This window comes from Oryza sativa, chromosome 1 (genome assembly GCF_034140825.1).
Source record: "Oryza sativa Japonica Group chromosome 1, ASM3414082v1".
NCBI classification, from domain to species: Eukaryota; Viridiplantae; Streptophyta; class Magnoliopsida; order Poales; family Poaceae; genus Oryza; species Oryza sativa.
The window spans coordinates 24,491,072-24,508,915 of NC_089035.1; the positions used below are offsets into that span (position 1 = coordinate 24,491,072).

The following is a 17,844-nucleotide window of genomic DNA, read 5'->3' on the forward strand; positions in this document are numbered from 1 at the left end:
ACAAGAGGCATATGATTTCTATAATGCCTATGCTCGAGACATGGGTTTTAGCATACGAAGAAGCAGTTACCATTATGTGAAAGATTCCACCATAATAAAGAATCGGACATTTTGTTGTTCTCGTGCAGGTACTAGTTCCAACTTATATTTACAAAGTTTAGTGTTCATATAGAATTCATATACTGAGTTAGTTTTATTTAACAATAGGTACTCGTGGTCATGATAAAAGAGAAGACCAAATTTCAAATTACGGTCAGTGTTTTAGTAGGCCAGAAACACGATGTATGTGCCGAGCATGCATGAAGATAAGTCTTAGGGATGATGGATTGTATTGCATATATGAATTCTTGCACGAGCATAACCACATTCTTGCTACTGGAAGTCAGGCCCTCTACTTAAGATCTCAAAGGAAAATAACTGAAGCACAGATGGCAAGTGCTGAAAATGCAAAATCAGTAGGCATTTCTAATAAGGCTACTATTGATTTAATGGCAAAAGAAGCGGGTGGATATGAGAATCTTGGATTTACTCGTGAAGACATGAAGAATAGATTATATTCAAAGAGGTCATTGAAGGTAAACGAAGGTGACACAGAGGGAGTCTTGGAATATATGGAGAAAAAATCATCGGAAGATGTTAATTTTTTCTATTCCATTCTGGTTGATGAGGATGACTTGATAACAAATATTTTCTGGACTGATTCTAAAATGATTGCTGATTATGAAGTTTTTGGTGATGTTCTTTGTTTTGACACAACATATAGAAAACTAAATGATGGTCGTCCATTTGGTTTGCTTGTTGGTGTGGATAATCATAAGAAAAGCGTTGTTTTTGGTGCTGCACTTTTGTATGATGAAACTGCTGATAGTTTTGTTTGGCTTTTCAAGACATTTTTAAAAGCCATGTCTGGAAAGAAGCCACAGACTATATTGACTGATGAAGACGCAGCAATGGCCAAAGCAATCAAGTTAGTCATGCCAAAAAGTCATCATAGAATTTGTGTTTGGCATATGAACCAGAATGCCTGCAAACACCTTGCTGGAGTTGTGAAGGAGTACAAGAAATTCAATGCAGATTTTCAGAATTGTATTTATGACAAAGAGGAGGAAGATGAATTTATAAATGCATGGAATAGAATGCTTGAAAAGTATGATCTGCAGGAGAACAAATGGCTTGAGAGGCTATTTCAGAAAAAAGAGCAATGGGCATTAGTGTATGGGAGAAACACATTTTCTGCTGATATGAGTGGAACACAGAGAAGTGAGAGCATGAACAATGAATTGAAGGGCTATATCAGTGTGAAATATGACATACTTACCTTCTTGGAACACTTTGACAGGTTGTTGTCAGACAAAAGATATGAGGAAGTCAAAAATGACTTTAAGACAACACAAAGTACACCATGGCCGAAAGCAGATTTGACAATATTAAGGCACAACAAGAATTTATACTCCAGCAATATTTAAAGTGTTTCAGGAACAAGTGTTGCAAACATTGAACTGTGACCTATACTGGTGTACAAATTAAAAGTTCGCGGTAAGCACCATTAGCATGTTGTAAAATTTTCTCCAACAGAAGGTAAAGTCAGGTGCAGCTGCAAGAAGTTTGAATTTCTCGGAATCCTATGTTGCCATGCATTGAAGATACTTGATGTTAACAATATAAAAGAAATTCCTAAGCAATACATACTACAAAGGTGGACCATTGATGCAAAATCTCTACATATAAAGAGCAACTGCAGTACTCATGAAGATCCTAAAATAAAGTTATCAACGCGCAGGAGAGACTTGTGCAGAATGTTTGTTAAAATAGCATCTCGAGCTGCAGAATCTGATGAAACATACTTAATGGCTGCCAACAATGCACAAAAGTTAGCAGAAGATGTGGAGAAATACTTGAGTATAAGGCCTGATCCAGATTTGGATAAATCTGGTTTGTATCCTACTCTGAGTTGAATAGTACTTATGCTAGTGACTACTATGTTATAATCTAAATCAGCTATCTCAAAAATATTTTATCATAGGCACAGAGGAAAATGTTGACCCGAGTAAAGCAAGAGGCATAAAGGTTAAAGAGAAAGCCATTCGTGGGTCGAGGAGACCAATTGGTGGTTTTGACAAGGCAACACAACGGAGTAAAAAGAAAAAGAGTGATTCAAACACATCAAAGTGTCCAGTACAAGCAGAGGTGGTAACACCATCACTGCCATACACCATGATGCAGGTCAGTAGATTCAAGATATACACACACTTGGCAAAAGAGACTCTTATTAGTGCTACTGATTATTATTTGCCTTATACAGATTCAGGGTCGTTCAGAGATTCCCACTAACTACAATCACATGCAAATGCCAGACTACTATCATGTTGAAGGTGCTTCATTACTTCAGTCATCTGGTTATTTCAGAACTTCTGAAAAAAGTCAAGGGATGCAGCATGAAGAGACTGCACAGACATTTGATACATATCCCTATAGCATGTTTGCCCATTTAAATTAAAATCCCCACCTTTTTTCATATTAATTAGCACCTTTACCAATTTCCAATCACATTACAACTTATAAGGTTGGATCTTAATCTGAATTCCCATATCGATTCAAGCTGTCAAATCATACTAGTACTTTCTCTTGTATTAGCATCAAATATATGGTTCCCACCAAACATGTTGTTTGGCTCATATAAAAAAAATCCTAATAATTTAGAAGCATCAAAATACAAGAGGTGTTTGCAAAAATGAACTTACCAAATAAAACTACCTTAATGCAGCTGTATGGTGAAAAAAGTTTCGATCTTCAATTCTTCACTTCTTCACCATAGCAAACAGTAGTTGCCAGCAGCAAGGGAGTTCCACATTTGGTACTGACCATTAAACTACACCAAGCCGACGAGTATGCGGAGTGCAGACCACGCCAAGCCGGCGAGCCCGGCCGCCGACAACGCAAGAGCAACCATGGTTGCGTGCGGCCAAGAGGAAGATGAGGAGAGCAGCAGATGAGCAGAACTTCAGATGAACTCTCTGATTTGGGGACAAGAGATAAGGATGCAGTGGTTTTCCAAGTTGTGCAGCGCGGAGTGAAAAGTACTAGTACCCGGTTTGTTTTGACGGAGTAGTGACGGCGTCATATTCTGCACGGCAGATAGAAGCCGACCCCACCACCAAAAAGAATCGACAAACCGATGCCCTCCACGTGGTACGGAACACGGATGGAAACACAACAACGGAACAGTGAAGCCGCAGCCCCTCCTCCAAAACCCCTCCGTCCCCACAGACACACGGGGCCCACCTACAGAGGCAGAGAGCGCGCGCCGCGGCGAGAGCACATGGGCCCCACCGCGCTCCACCTCATCGCCGTCGCCGTCGCCGCCGTCGTGGCCGCGGCGGCGGCACCGGCTTCGGCGTCGGCGTCGGCGGCCGGGGCGTTCTCGGAGGTGCCGCCGGAGACGCCGTGCGCGGCGGCCATCGTGTCGGTGGCGCCGTGCCTGGCGCACGTCGCGGTGGTGGCGCCGCCCGCGCGGCCCGCGCCCGCGCCCACGGAGGCCTGCTGCGCGGCCTTCCTCCGCGGCGTCTCCCCCAGCGGCGGCGGCGGGGAGGGGTGCTTCTGCCACCTGCTCCGCGACCCGCTCCTCCTTGGCTTCCCCGTCAACACCGCGAGGCTCGGCGCGCTCCTCCCCACCTGCGCCGCCGCCAACGCCAACGCCTCCGCGGCCGCCGCCGTCGAGGCCGCCACGCTCTTCGCCGACACGTGCCGAGGTCATTACCGTGTGCCCCCCTTCTTCCTCCTTTTACATGTCCTTGCTTCCATCGGTTTTGCGTATTCTTGTGTTCGTGATCACCGATCATGTTGGAGAACTACTGAACTAGTATGTGCATTCACGACGGTTGGTGATAGATGCAAATAGTTGGCGAGCCGCAAGCTCTAGATACTACTGAGAGCAAATAGATTGAACCAGATAAATTTATTCGAGAAATGAAATGAAATTTATTTGTGAACAGATAAAATTTAGTTTGGTTAGTAGTTACTGGGAATTGTATTACTGTGTGAAACTATTGAATTGGAAAACAGTGTTTGCCTATTTTTGTGTCTATCCATAAACGTCAACCTTACTTCATAAATTCTCGTTTTATCCAAACTACTAAAAAGTTGCAGAGATACAAATGTAGGACAAATTGATACTACGGTCATCAAGGAAATTTGCAAATTGCAATGCATGACACACATTGAAAGCCTTGTTTGGCATCAATTTCACCAAATTTCTTGAGCTTTACAATATTTCATTCTCAGATAATACGTCATTGCTTTTCTCTTAGAGAGTTCTTAAAACTATTCACTGAACTTGATTTGTTAATTGACATCATGAGTTCTTGATTCTTTATCATCTTTGTTTGTTTCACCCCTCTAAAGCAGACCTCAAGTCACTGCCAGAGATGCGTTTCCTACCTGACCCACCTCCCACGCCAACAATTTCTCCAGGTAAACGTTATTCAGCTTGTTCACTTATCCTGTGACCTTTTGGCCACTGACTCCATTCGTGAGATAATCCTCATCCGTATCATCCTGTACTTCGCCTCTGCTCACATGTTGTTTTGTCTCAATTTTGTGTTATGTGCAGCTATAAAACTATGATAGTAGAAATTTGAACTTAGTAATACCACGAAAAGAATCACATACGTAATTGTGCGATCATGGTATACTGTTACTTGCAGCATCTCTTCTGTTGAGTTGTAAGACTTGTAACTGTTACTACCATTTCCAGCATGGAGTGTCCTGCTGATGCTATACTATATGTATAATCTTCTCATCTTTCAGTTGTAACAGTACTTTTTAGCTCCTGTATGACCATGATCATATCGTCTATTTCATCGTTTAATCACAGTCACGGCAACGCCTATGTGGACTCGCTAATCTGTTGTGAATGCCTGTGCAGCTGCCGTCCCAGGATCAATGCCCCCGACGACGGAGGAGCGTTCGACGCCCGTGCCTGTGCCGCCACAGGACCGGTCTGGATCGGAGACCTCAACTCCCAGCCGGAATTTCCTTGTGGTGTTGTTAGCCCTAACAGCAGCAGCAGCGGCAGATTTGATCCAGCTGTAGTTCTGATATGTCATTGCCCATGCCCAGTACTCACGCTCCTGACGAACTTATGCCTGTTGCGTCTTTCCTCTGTCGGTCGGCTTTGGACTCAAATCAGGTGGTGCCGTGTGTTGTACAGATGCAGGGGAGGATGATCTCTGAGAAATTTTGTCCGGAATGGTGATGTTTTCTCTTTTGGTGTGCTCCGATAGTCCGATCCATGGTATGTCAGTACAAGTGTGCTGCTTCTGGCTATGTCATGCACCATTGACAACATTCATAGGGTACGGATAGAATATGGTTTATATTCTCCCATAGTCTTCATGTCACTGGAAGCCAAAGAAGAGCATTTCTGCAGTCACACGGTCATGCAGCATCCGCACTCAATCGATGTAGTAATATAGAGTCCAGTCGCGCACAAGTCAAACAGTTAAACAAAACCCGTTTGGCTCACCTTGTCAAAATGTTGGCCATGCCTGACGTCTTCTTCTACAACCTGGCCAGCTGGGCCGTTTGGTTCGGCTCCTCGCACCTGATTCACATATCCAGCTTAATTCCTTTAGGATTATTTATTCTATTTTTTAAAAAAAAATACATCCTGTCAAGAAAAATATTCTAGTATTTGCTTAGACCACTTGTCTTAAATAGTTTGTTAAATTTATTTATCACAACATTTAATTTATCCCTATTAAAAAGTAGATAATCTACAAAAAAACAGTCCATCCAATATTTTCTAAACAAAGCCTTAAGTTGAACGATTAGCGAATGGCTGGTGCAACAAAATCAACGTAGCTGCTTCCCCATTTACGTTCCAAGATGGCCAGCCTATGTGCTAACTGCTACTACCTTCATCGCCACAAGTCAACTGGAAGTAGGCATCAGGGTTACCTTCTGCAGAGGCAACCCAGTCTAGTCAAGCCCAGCAACTTGCACAACTTGACCAAGAAGGCAAGAACACACACACCCTCGCTTGCTTAAATTCTAGCTGAATTCCATTCGATTCTAGTCTCACTCTCATGTAAAGCCACAGATTGTTCAAACCTCTGCATTACATATACCCAAGAATTCTCAGAATTACAGATTTGCAAACTGCAACATCCACTGTGGATCATAGGAGGCGAAATTGTGCAAACATATTTGGAGTTAATTAATTCTAGCAAGCACGTAGTGACGAAAGTGCAATACGCACGCATGGAAGGATCGATTGGTGCCAAGGTGTGCCGGAGCGTCCGGTCATGCTGGGCTCACCGGTGGACGAGGAGCTACCGGCGGCTGGCGCCGGCGCCGGCGACACCGAGGCGGCGGCCTGCGGCGGCGGCGGCGGTCGGCGGAGGGATCAGGCTGGGCAGGCGGCCGGCGGCGGCGGTGGCGTGGTGGAGGTTCTCGCAGCTACGTGCGGACACGCGGTGGTGGTGGCCGTCGTCGTCGTCGTCGCCGTCGCCGCTGCAGCTGCTGGGTCGCGTCGTGGGGGAGTACCTCAGCTCCGTGCGACGACGGCGGCGGATGATGCTGGAGGAACCCGCGAGCTCGGACGACGACGCGTCGTCGGCGGCGGCGGCGGCGGCGCCGACGGCGAGGCTTCGGCGTGCCGCGTCGAGGCAGTACGGCGGCCGGGTCGACGGGAGAGGGGTGGTGCTGAACCTGTGCGTGGCGGAGGCGCTGCTGCTCCGGCGGAGCTCGTCGGTGACCAGGAGGTCGCCGCTCCGGGCGAGGAAGGCTGCACGTACAGGGCGAGCCTCAGCTTAGCTCACTGATCTCAAAAAACAATGGATGATGCGCTACCGCCTACCGTGCGATACTGCGATGCATCGATATCGTTCGTCAGCTCAAGTAGCTTCAATCTACAACAACTACAAGACTATAACCGCACGATGCGAACCTTGGGAGCTGTTCCTGCAAAGTGTTTTACATGATGACAGGAGGAATTTTGGGAACAAAAAGAATACTCCCTTGGTTTTATATTACAAATCGCTTTAACATTCTTTTTTAAAAACTTTTTAAGTTTAATTAAGTTTATAAAAAAATATAGTAACATCTTCCACCGAAAACTAACATATTATGAATATATATTAAATGTTACATGTAACTAAACTAATTTAATCTCGTAGATGTAGCTAGATTTTTTTTATAAACCAAATTTAAAGAAGTTTGAATAGAAAAAAATTAAAACAACTATAATATGAAATGGATGGAGTAATTTAATATGAGCTTCATTGGTGCAACAGTGGTGTGTCATTTTTTTTTTACAAAAGAAAATTTGTTTATGCCCCCAACAAATTCGATCTCACGTGCAGTCCTATTTACAGAGGGGAAAATGAGCATATAAAATAGCAAAAGCGTGTAGCGCGCGGCTGCAAATCCCGCGCACATGACGCGCTGATGAGTGATGACACGCGACAGCGAATCCGGCCGCACCACTGTTTCCGACCGGAGATCGTTAGGTGCGATGCGAACCGATGCGGTCGCAGAGATTCACATCTCGCGGGTGGAGCCCACTCACATCCTCCAGGAAGAGGGGAATCGGGAATCCCATGTGGTGGGGCCGGGCTGTGGGCCCCACCACCCCGTCCTCCACCTTAAAAAGCTTTGTCGCTGCCATGGCATATGGCGTCGGAGTCGAAATCCCCCCCCAAATAGTTGGTGGTAGCGATCAGTAGGCAGGAGAGGATTAGGAGGGATCGGAGACCGACATGGCGGAGGAAGGGCAGCGCGGCGGCTACAGCCGGCTCGCCGGCGATGAGGAGGTGGCTACGGCGAGCGGCGGCGGCGGCGGCGACTACGACGAGCGGAAGCTGAGGCTGCTCGGCTACGAGCCGCAGCTCAAGCGCAACCTCTCGTACGTACCCCCTCCTCCTCATCATCCGCCATACTCATCTCGTTCGCGCTCGCTGCGATCCGCGCGGTCGTCGATCCGTTTCGATTCTCGTGGCCGGATCATCCTTCTGAACTTGCGGTTGATCGAGGCGCTGAGATGATTGGATTTGGTCGTGTTTTATGTCGTTGTTTACGTGTTTATTAATTGTGGTTTCGTGTTGACGCGCGATGGGTAGCTAGTAGTACTTGCTTGCGGGCTTTGTGCGCTTCGCTCCCTATTCCCCAATTATGAAGACACGCACACTTTCTAATGCTGGCAAATGGAGGAATTTAAGTTCAAATTGTGAAACTACTAAGGGCTTCTTTAAAACATACGAATTTCATTGTATTTTCGTAGGAATCAGTTCAGTTTCTGTAAAGTTTCTCTAAACATCCTCAATTCGTAAGGAGACTTAAGAAAAAAAAAAGAAAGGATACTTAAGAATATCCACTTTTTTTTTGCTGTCACTAGGATGCAGAGTTGCAGACTGTCCTTCCCCAATCTATTGGAGTTTTATACATTATATATTTGCTTAGAGATCACCCTATCCCATTAGCCAAACACTGCCTATATATTTTCTTAGAGATCACAGTAGTATAGTACACATAGAGTTGTTGATCTTTAGTGAGCCCAAAGTAGTTGAGGCCTAGATTTCAAACTCGTCCAACAGGGCCTATCTAAAACCAGGCCTTCTGGCCCATCCCCTTCGGCCCATCAGAAAACAGACCCCTTTTTTTCAGTTTTTTTTAAGAAGAAGGGCACTTTTTATATATAGTATATACAGCCTTTTTAAATTGTGATCTTAATTCATATAACCACTAGACTACATTTTCTTTCACAGATCTTTTTATATGCTTTTTTTGCATTTCATTTTTTTTAAAAAAAAAAGAGGGAGGAAAAGAAATGAACAAAGGAAACAGGGAATCAGCGAAAGGTGTCACTACTGACAATTTTTGGCGTGCAGGCTGCTGTCCAACTTCGCGGTGTCGTTCTCGATCGTGTCGGTGCTGACGGGGATCACGACGCTGTTCGGGACGGGGCTGCAGTTCGGCGGGCCGGCGACGATGGTGTACGGCTGGCCCATCGCCGGCGCCATGACGCTCGTCGTCGGCCTCGCCATGGCCGAGATCTGCTCCGCCTACCCGACCTCCGGTGGCCTCTACTTCTGGAGCGCGAGGCTCTGCAGCCACCGCCGCTGGGGCCCCTTCGCTTCATGGCTCACCGGCTGGTAAGTATCAGAGTACCTCCCTTTCTGCGTGTTTGTTTACTAAGCACTCCATAGTAATTTATTATCAATGTACTACTGATAATGTAGTAGTACTTCGTAGGTTGATCACATATTCCTGTGAGTAAATGTCAACAAAATTAATCTAATCATGCTGCTTTAGTTGATTAACACAAGTTTTATTATTACGCTTATGCTTATTCTTATAAATCCAAATTTAAATTTTAAATTTTAAAACTTAATTTTAAGGTTGATTTTGTGGTTTTTTTTTATCGCAGAATTTTATACCATTTGCTTTTGAATCACTAACACGTATATAAAAGTTGAGCTTTATATACAAATACTTTCTTTTAAGATAGTGAAAATGGATTATACCTCCTGCCTATACCCATAAACAGATCTACAGCCAAAAGCCAAAAAAATCTCAGATGCAACGCCTGCGTACGTGCCATAGGTTGGTCAACGTGAGTACGTGAGTCCTTGCTGTCCGTGGATTACAGAGTACGGAGTCGGAGTAGTTAAAATTGCAAGTGTGGGAGCAAAAGGCAACCGAGCCATGAACACGTTCTGTACGAATCAGTCGGCCGCGGAAGGAAGAGCCGCACTTCTCTTTTTTTTTTTCCTCCGTCTTGGTGGCGCACGCACGTAAAAAGATGTCGGCCTCGCGCTCGCCTGCTTGGTACGTGTCGTGGCTGCGCGTGCGGCCTCTCGTCCACCGGCGTAGGGGTGAGGCGAGGTTTTTGCGAGCGGCGGCACGTGCGTCATGCGATCGCGATCGACGCACGTACAGACAGAGCCATCGACGTCCGATAAACAGGAGGATATGGGCGAAAAGTCAATCCCGAATCTTTTGATTGCGCAAAGTGCAAAGTGCAAAAAAAAGAAAGAAAAAATATTAGTTCTTTTGGCATCTCTAGCACTCCACGGCTAGGCCCATAAGAGCACCCGCAATGGTAAAGTAAGGTGATATCTATAAAATATGTACATCTCAGCAATAGACTAGATTAATAATAAACCACTTCAATGATATGTCTACATGGGTATCTATAGCTCTCTAATCAATTGTCTCGTTTTTCTCTATAGACTATATCCAGGTTAGTAGATAGCTTTGCTCTTTCTCTTCATTTAATCTCTTCCAAGCAATAAAATATGCTGACATAGATATCTTGTAGATAGTTTATAGATAATCATTACGGGTGCCCTAATAATTAAGTCTAGTTGAGTGAGTACGTACGTTAATTTGCACGTACGCCCGGCTAGCGAATCCACACGTCTCTACGGCTCGTTTAATAAACACGAGACAGGTTGCAATCAGGACAAAGCAAAGAGAGGAAATGGCGTGCCAGGCTATATATGCTCGGTTGTTAATTTCGTGTTGTGTGCCGACTTCGAATCCCGACATCCCGTAGACACGATCCGGCAATATAAGAGCAGGTACAATCAATAACATGCTATAAGATAGCTGTAAATATATTTTAAAAAATTAAATGAGGAGAGAGAAGAGCAACGGACTACAGATTTATAGCCAGCTGTAGCACGGACTCTAAGACGCAGTATGCGTATGACAGGTGGGACCATGTATTAATAGTGTAGTATGTAGCTATTGTATGAATGAGCTATTAGAATGGCTATAGATAAATTGGAGCTAGTAGTTGGCTATACTATTAAACTTGCTCTAAGGGGAACCGTTGACAATTTAAGATGTATACATGTCTGTCTATTCCAACCTTTCATTCTCTCAGTCATCTTCAAAGTCTGTTTCTTAGGTGCATAATATAGGCTCTGCATCTTTCCTATGAGTCTGAAATCATTAATTTCAAGGAATGGTTAAATTCAAACAACATTTTCTTGTCAGATACTACTCCCAACCACACTAATTTCCGGTTGTTACTGACCGAGCTATGTTAGGCGGTGTTTGGTTGGAGGGATTAAAGTGGTGCTAAACTTTAGTCCCTCTCACAAAAATATAAGTTCTTACCATAGGGACTTATACTTTTGTGAGAGGGACTAAATTTAGTCCCTAGTTCCCAAACACCCCCTTAAAATGGTTACAGACAAAAAAAAATAAAATAAAAAAAGAAACATAGAAATGGAAACGAAAACGATTTGCTTTGCCGCGTATCGATCATTTCTGAATTTTACCATGTCCTTACGGAAATTATTTTTTTCTATATTGTGGTAATTATCGTATTTCTATTTTATACTTCAATGTTTCCGTTCGACATCAATATGTTTATGTCTATATAATTTCGTTTTTATGATATTTCTGATACTGTTTTTATTTTCGGTTTCATCGTTTTCGATTTTATTTCCAAGATATATACTCTATCCATCTTAAAATTAAAGAATCTAGTATTGAGTATGTTATATCCTAATACTATGAATCTAATATTAATCTAATATTATGAATCTGTACAAATCCTTCTTACGAGGAAAATATCCACAATAGTAGGATGGCAGAAAAAAAAGAAATTGCCTCTTTGTCTCGTGGTTGACTGAAAAACAATCCATATCCTGCCAACCCGTACGCTAGTACTCCTCTGATAATCTGAATTGACCGTAACCTGATCCTTTGCAGCACCCAAAAAAGGGGTGTGTTTAGTTTACACTAAAATTAAAAGTTTGGTTGAAATTTAAATGATGTGACGGAAAAGTTAGAGGTTTGTGTGTGTACGAAAGTTTTGATGTGATGAAAAAGTTGGAAGTTTGAAGAATTATTTTAGAACTAAACACGGTGAAGATCTAGCTGGTGAGTCATGTCGTAGATAAGAATATAAAAGGTTCTTTTACATTTCTTTCCATAAAGTGTCAAATATAATTTGCTACTTGGTGTGCAGATGATGAATCACGTTTGCAGACTCGCATGTAACAGAACCTGTTATTTTTATAAGCATTTTATATGCCACCTGACCTGCGTACGCAGCGCGCGTGCTGTGCGTGCACATTTTCACCGAATCCCATCCTGCGGTCCTGCCATCTCTGATGCACGCGACTTTATTTTTTTTTCTGAGGACTTCTACACGTACTAAAACTTTTTTACAAAACATTTGCAAACAAAATTTTCAACCGTTTAATTTAATTTCATGGAAGTTAAAATAATCTTGATTTACTCACAATATGCCACGTCAGAGTTACTACGTAGAGAGCATTTTGTAAGAAAAAAATTAGTATGTATTATATACTGTACTTTCCTTTTTTTTCTTATTATATCCCTTGATTGGGTTTCGTGTTAAAATTGAGACATCTACAGTCTGTGTCGTATGATTCGAATTCCCATGGGGTTGGGGTGGCCCGTACACTAGACGCCCGAATCCAAAGTTGCAAACCTTTACTTTAGTTTAGTAGGAACACTTTACTTTATGAAACTATAAAAAAGAGATTACGCGTGTTCATGCCATCTACTTAAAAAATATATATCTAGCACGAACACCAAATAGTAGGAGTACTAAGAGCAAGTTTAATGAGGCACAATCAGCAGACGATAAGAGTGCCACATCATCTAAATTCATTCGTGGAGGAGAGAGAAAGATAGAGGGAGAGGGCAACAGGCGCTTCTGCAAGCGCCGAGCTACAGCACAAGAAACTATGCATATTATAGGAACCAATGCAAAATCAATATTGTGGTTGTTTTTCTCCAATAGCATAGCTATGGCCCCATTAGCAGAACACACGGGATAGGATAGAGAGTAGCAAGTTAGATTAAAAAATAGAAAAAGTTAACTACCTAGAGAAGTGTGTAGGTAGATTAGCAGCCTGCTATTGTACGTATCATCTTTATTTTCTACCTCCGGATGACATGTACATTTTTATCACCAGTTGATGGCGGTACTATTAAACTTGCTCTAACTTATTTCTGTTCGTGGCGGCTATCAATAGTTTAAAGAGCAGCACCATGCTGACAGGCAAAAGAAGATATTAGTTTAGGGAGATTCGCACTCACCAGGAAGCTCAATCAAAATAGCAAAATAGCATGACTAAAACGTAGTATTTTAGTTTTTCTTTTTCGTTGTTTGTTATTTATCTCAATTATGAGATTAGTATTGTATGCACTCGTGTACTTTTGATTGTGTATATTTACTAGTGGATATGACAATTTTTTATCCAATATCTAAAACATATGCTGACAGCCAAAAGAAGAAGATAATAGGGAGATTCGGATTCTCGTCAGGAAAGCTCTATCAAAAATAGCAAAACGGATCTCCACCCCTCGTGGGCAAATGGGGTCTCGTCTCCTCTTTTTTTAGGCAGGAGGGAGCAAGGCTAGATTCCTCACCCCAACACTGTCGCAGATCCCACCATCTTACCTGGCAGATTCGGTATCAGCGCGTGCCAGTCCGCCCGGCGCCCGGAGGTAAAGCAACCAACCAAACAAACCATCACAAACCCCGCACTTTCGATCGTGTACGTTTGACCCCGCACCCCCTCTCCCCCGCCCGCCTCTCGGCTTCGGCCTTCGGCGCGCTTCGCCTACAAGTAGTAGCCGCGCGCGCAGCACACCACACCACCACACCACACACGGTCACACGTCTCACTCGCCGCGACCTCCCCTCCAACTCCAACCTCGCCCTTCTCCTCTCCCCCGCGCGCGCGCAAGCGAGCGAGCGAAGCGCCGCAATGACCTGGAACAAGGCCCCGGCTGCGGACGCCGAAGCCGGCGGCGGCGGCGACACCGGCCACGCGCGCCTCCGGGAGCTCGGCTACAAGCAGGAGCTCAAGCGCGACCTCTCGTACGTCGCCACACTGCCCCTCTCTCTCTCTCTCTCTCGTCCCTTTTCGCCCTTTTCTTGGCTGACTTTAAACCGGTTCACGCGCGCGACGGCGGCGTGCAGAGTGCTGTCCAACTTCGCCTTCTCGTTCTCCATCATCTCGGTGCTGACGGGGATCACGACGCTGTACAACACGGGGCTCAGCTTCGGCGGGCCGGCCACCATGACGTTCGGCTGGTTCGTCGCCGGCGCCTTCACCATGACCGTCGGCCTCTCCATGGCCGAGATCTGCTCCTCCTTCCCCACCTCCGGTGGCCTCTACTACTGGAGCGCCCGCCTCTCCGGCAAGCGTTGGGCGCCCTTCGCCTCCTGGATCACCGGATGGTACAACCGCCATTCTTTTTTTTACTAATCCATAGCGGTTAATTTTTTTTGACCCCCCATTTTTTAATTACTTTACTACTGTCGTTTGCCTGATTTCTTGCCTTGGTTCGGATCATGTGAATTGGGGGCGCACGAGAAGGATCATGATACTTGCATGTGAACGGGGTTTGTTGATTTACTAATTGTTAGGCCAGTTTTTCTCTTTTTTTTTTCTGTTTCTTGTTGGGAGTTCAAGATATATATGGATAATGGGAACATTGTCAAAAAGCTTGATTGTTTTTCTTTCTCATGTTCCCTTCCGTTTCCTTGTTTTCTTTTCTGGAGTGACATCAAAGCGGCATCTTCAAAAGCTCTGCAATCTTCTCTCCTTCTTTTCCTGCTGAACAAAATCTTTTTTGTTCCGCCCAATTAGATGGAGAGAGAGAGAGAGAGAGAGAGAGAGAGAAGTGCTGCTAATTCGTACTACTACTTTGCACTGTTCTGATGTCGTATTCAATGATGTGGTCCTATTAATCCAAGTAGGAATTTTTGTTTCATGCGTTTTAGTCAATGTTCCATTCTTTGACCTTGTGCAGGGAGAGCATTGGGCAAAGTTTAGAAATTTTGGTTTTGATGACGACTGACGATATAGTGTTTGATCAGGGTTAATCATTGAAGCCCAGTAGCAGTAGTTCAACTGAGTATATATATTGTGCTCATATCAACTTCTTAATACTAAACATTTAGTTCTAAGTAGCTCTGGGAGGGGATATGGGTTTACTTCGCATTCATTGGAAATCTGTCACACTGTCAGCATATCCCTTCTCGGACAAGTCCTCCATTTCTATTCCCAGCAACAAACTCTCATTTGAGTACTGATGATGGTACTTATTGGTCGTGCAGACATAGTCTTCATTCTGATACCACTGAAACATGACATCAATCAATTATGTTCCTTTCAACCTGTCACCATAATGAATTGGGTATGATTTGATTCCAAAACAGTTACTTTCAGCATCTAATCCTCTGTTGTTTTTTGCTTGTTTGTTTCTGTCACCTGCAGGTTTAACATTGTCGGACAGGTAAACCGAACCAAACCATCCCTTCTCTGAACTTTCAGTTCTTATCTGAATATCTGAACTTTCTTCTGCTTTGCAGTGGGCGGTGACGACCAGCGTGGACTTCTCACTGGCCCAGCTGATTCAGGTGATCATCCTGCTCAGCACTGGGGGCAACAACGGAGGAGGGTACATGGCGTCCAAGTACGTCGTGATCGCCTTCCACGCCGCCATCCTGCTGAGCCACGCCGCCATCAACAGCCTCCCCATCACCTGGCTTTCCTTCTTTGGGCAGTTCGCGGCTGCCTGGAACATGCTAGGTGACACCTCCCTCTCTTTGACCTGACAATTCGCATAAATTGAAGGATTCAGTGATTCGTTCTACAGAGACAGACAGTGACCAGTATTTCTGAAGGAGATTTGTGTGGTTTTCTGCAATATTCAGGTGTCTTTGTCCTCATGATTGCTGTGCCGACGGTTGCTACCGAGAGGGCCAGTGCCAAGTTTGTGTTCACCCATTTCAACACTGAAAACAACGCTGGGATTCACAGTAACTTTTACATCTTCGTGCTGGGGCTCCTGATGAGCCAGTACACGCTGACAGGATATGACGCGTCTGCGCATATGGTAAGGGCGAAAAAATGAACAGCTCAAGAGCTAACAGACAATGTTGTTGTGCCAAGAAATGTTTCTGGCCAATCTGACATTATGGTTCTTTTGCTCATGATTCAGACCGAGGAGACGAAGAATGCTGACAGGAATGGCCCGATCGGCATCATCAGCGCGATTGGGATATCGATAATAGTAGGATGGGGATACATTCTTGGCATCACCTTTGCAGTGAAGGACATACCTTACCTGCTGAACCCCGAGAACGATGCTGGAGGGTATGCCATTGCTGAGGTGTTCTACCTCGCCTTCAAGAGCCGGTACGGGAGCGGCATCGGCGGGATCATCTGCCTAGGGATCGTCGCCGTCGCGATATACTTCTGTGGCATGAGCTCGGTAACAAGCAACTCAAGGTAAAAAAAAAAACAAATGAATGACTGAATCACAATGGATGACATTCTAGTGTTCTAACTTTTGTCGGTAGAGCAACAGTTCACTCACTCACTGCTATATGTATCCATATTGTTCTTCTGATTATTTTTCGCGAACGTGATTTTTTTTTCGCGAACGCTGTTCTTCTGATTAGGATGGCGTACGCGTTCTCGAGAGACGGCGCGATGCCATTGTCGTCCGTCTGGCACAAGGTCAACAAGCACGAGGTGCCGATCAACGCCGTCTGGCTCTCGGCCCTCATCTCCCTCTGCATGGCATTGCCGGTAAGTTCCTGACAATCTTGTTCACATCTCAGAAAGTTTCAGAAAACGCAACGAAACATTGACAAATTGATTCTTGCTCAAAATTCTCAAATACTGATAATAACAACAACAACAAAAAAAAACTATGGGAAATGCAGTCGCTGGGGAGCTTGGTGGCGTTCCAGGCGATGGTGTCGATCGCGACGATCGGGCTGTACGTGGCGTACGCGCTGCCGATCCTGTTCAGGGTGACGCTGGCGCGGAAGCACTTCGTGCCGGGGCCCTTCAACCTGGGGCGGTGCGGCGTCGCCGTCGGCTGGGCGGCGGTGCTGTGGGTGGCCACCATCACCGTGCTCTTCTCGCTGCCGGTGTCGTACCCGGTCACCAAGGACACCCTCAACTACACCCCCGTCGCCGTCGGCGGCCTCTTCCTCCTCGTCCTCTCCTCCTGGCTCCTCAGCGCCAGGCACTGGTTCAAAGGCCCCATCACCAACCTCGATGGCTAGCTAAGCCAAGATTGAGGTTTTGGTTTTGGTTTTCGCCGGTGGATATGGAAATGCAGTGGGAGATGGAAGAATCGTCGTCGATGATCGGAGGCGTTTCAGGTGGGAGGAGAAGTATAACTGAAGAACAGGTAAGAAGATGATCTGGAAGGGAAACGGGAGCATATCATGTCATGGTGGTGGTGTTGTGATTAGTTGTTGATTTGTTCAGCGAAATTATATTACGTGGAAGGGGATTATACATTTTATACACTGGTTGTAGATTGACAATATGTACTAAGAAATTGACGATTCAATTGAAGGCTAAAAGCAGCTGAAACAGTTGTGGAATTTTGAGTGTGTGATTGCGTTATTACGTTGCAAGTAAATGTTCGCAGATGTAAAAAATATTAAAATATTACTACTACATATTTAATCCATCCATCTTATAAAAAACCAACCAGTATCTAACACATCCTAGTTTCATAAAAAACCAACCTAATATAGTACTATGAATTTGGACTAGTTTTTTTATTAGACGGAGGAAGTACACCCCTGAGGCTTTCTGAAAAGACGATCTTTATGACGCATGGTTGTTGACACATGCTAAACAACTATCTTAAGAAGGATCGACTATTTTACAGGTAACCTTATCGTTATTTTCTACAAAATGATCGGAGATGCCTTCTTACAAAGGCCCCTTATCGCCTTTCTAAGGCTGAGTTTAGGAGATGGCGCTGAGAACTTCACCTCCCCCACACGGAAAACAACATTACCCATTA

The 17,844-nt window shown here is 44.7% G+C and overlaps 2 protein-coding genes and 1 pseudogene across 3 annotated transcripts; all 3 read left to right on the plus strand.

Moving 5' to 3' along the window:
• The first annotated feature begins 40 nt into the window (after positions 1-40).
• On the plus strand, positions 41-2,497 carry LOC112938165 (protein FAR1-RELATED SEQUENCE 5-like; annotated as a pseudogene).
• A 760-nt stretch (positions 2,498-3,257) lies between these two features.
• On the plus strand, positions 3,258-5,325 carry LOC107276242 (non-specific lipid transfer protein GPI-anchored 25). Its single transcript, XM_015786135.3, has 3 exons — positions 3,258-3,749; positions 4,405-4,470; positions 4,925-5,325. The coding sequence occupies exons 1-3, from the start codon at positions 3,320-3,322 to the stop codon at positions 5,089-5,091; spliced, it is 663 nt and encodes a 220-aa protein (XP_015641621.3). The 5' UTR covers positions 3,258-3,319; the 3' UTR covers positions 5,092-5,325.
• A 2,354-nt stretch (positions 5,326-7,679) lies between these two features.
• On the plus strand, positions 7,680-17,413 carry LOC4324220 (amino-acid permease BAT1 homolog). Of its 2 annotated transcripts, none has more exons than NM_001428076.1 (8): positions 7,680-7,906; positions 8,889-9,152; positions 15,282-15,300; positions 15,377-15,596; positions 15,722-15,903; positions 16,009-16,298; positions 16,472-16,601; positions 16,739-17,413. In NM_001428076.1, exons 1-8 carry the CDS (start codon positions 7,761-7,763, stop codon positions 17,084-17,086), a joined length of 1,599 nt encoding a protein of 532 aa, NP_001415005.1. In that variant the 5' UTR covers positions 7,680-7,760; the 3' UTR covers positions 17,087-17,413. The 2 variants fall into 2 exon arrangements, with proteins under 2 accessions (NP_001415005.1, NP_001415006.1); NM_001428077.1 differs by lacking the exons at positions 7,680-7,906; positions 8,889-9,152 and adding exons at positions 13,653-13,876; positions 13,979-14,239.
• The last annotated feature ends 431 nt before the right edge of the window (positions 17,414-17,844 follow it).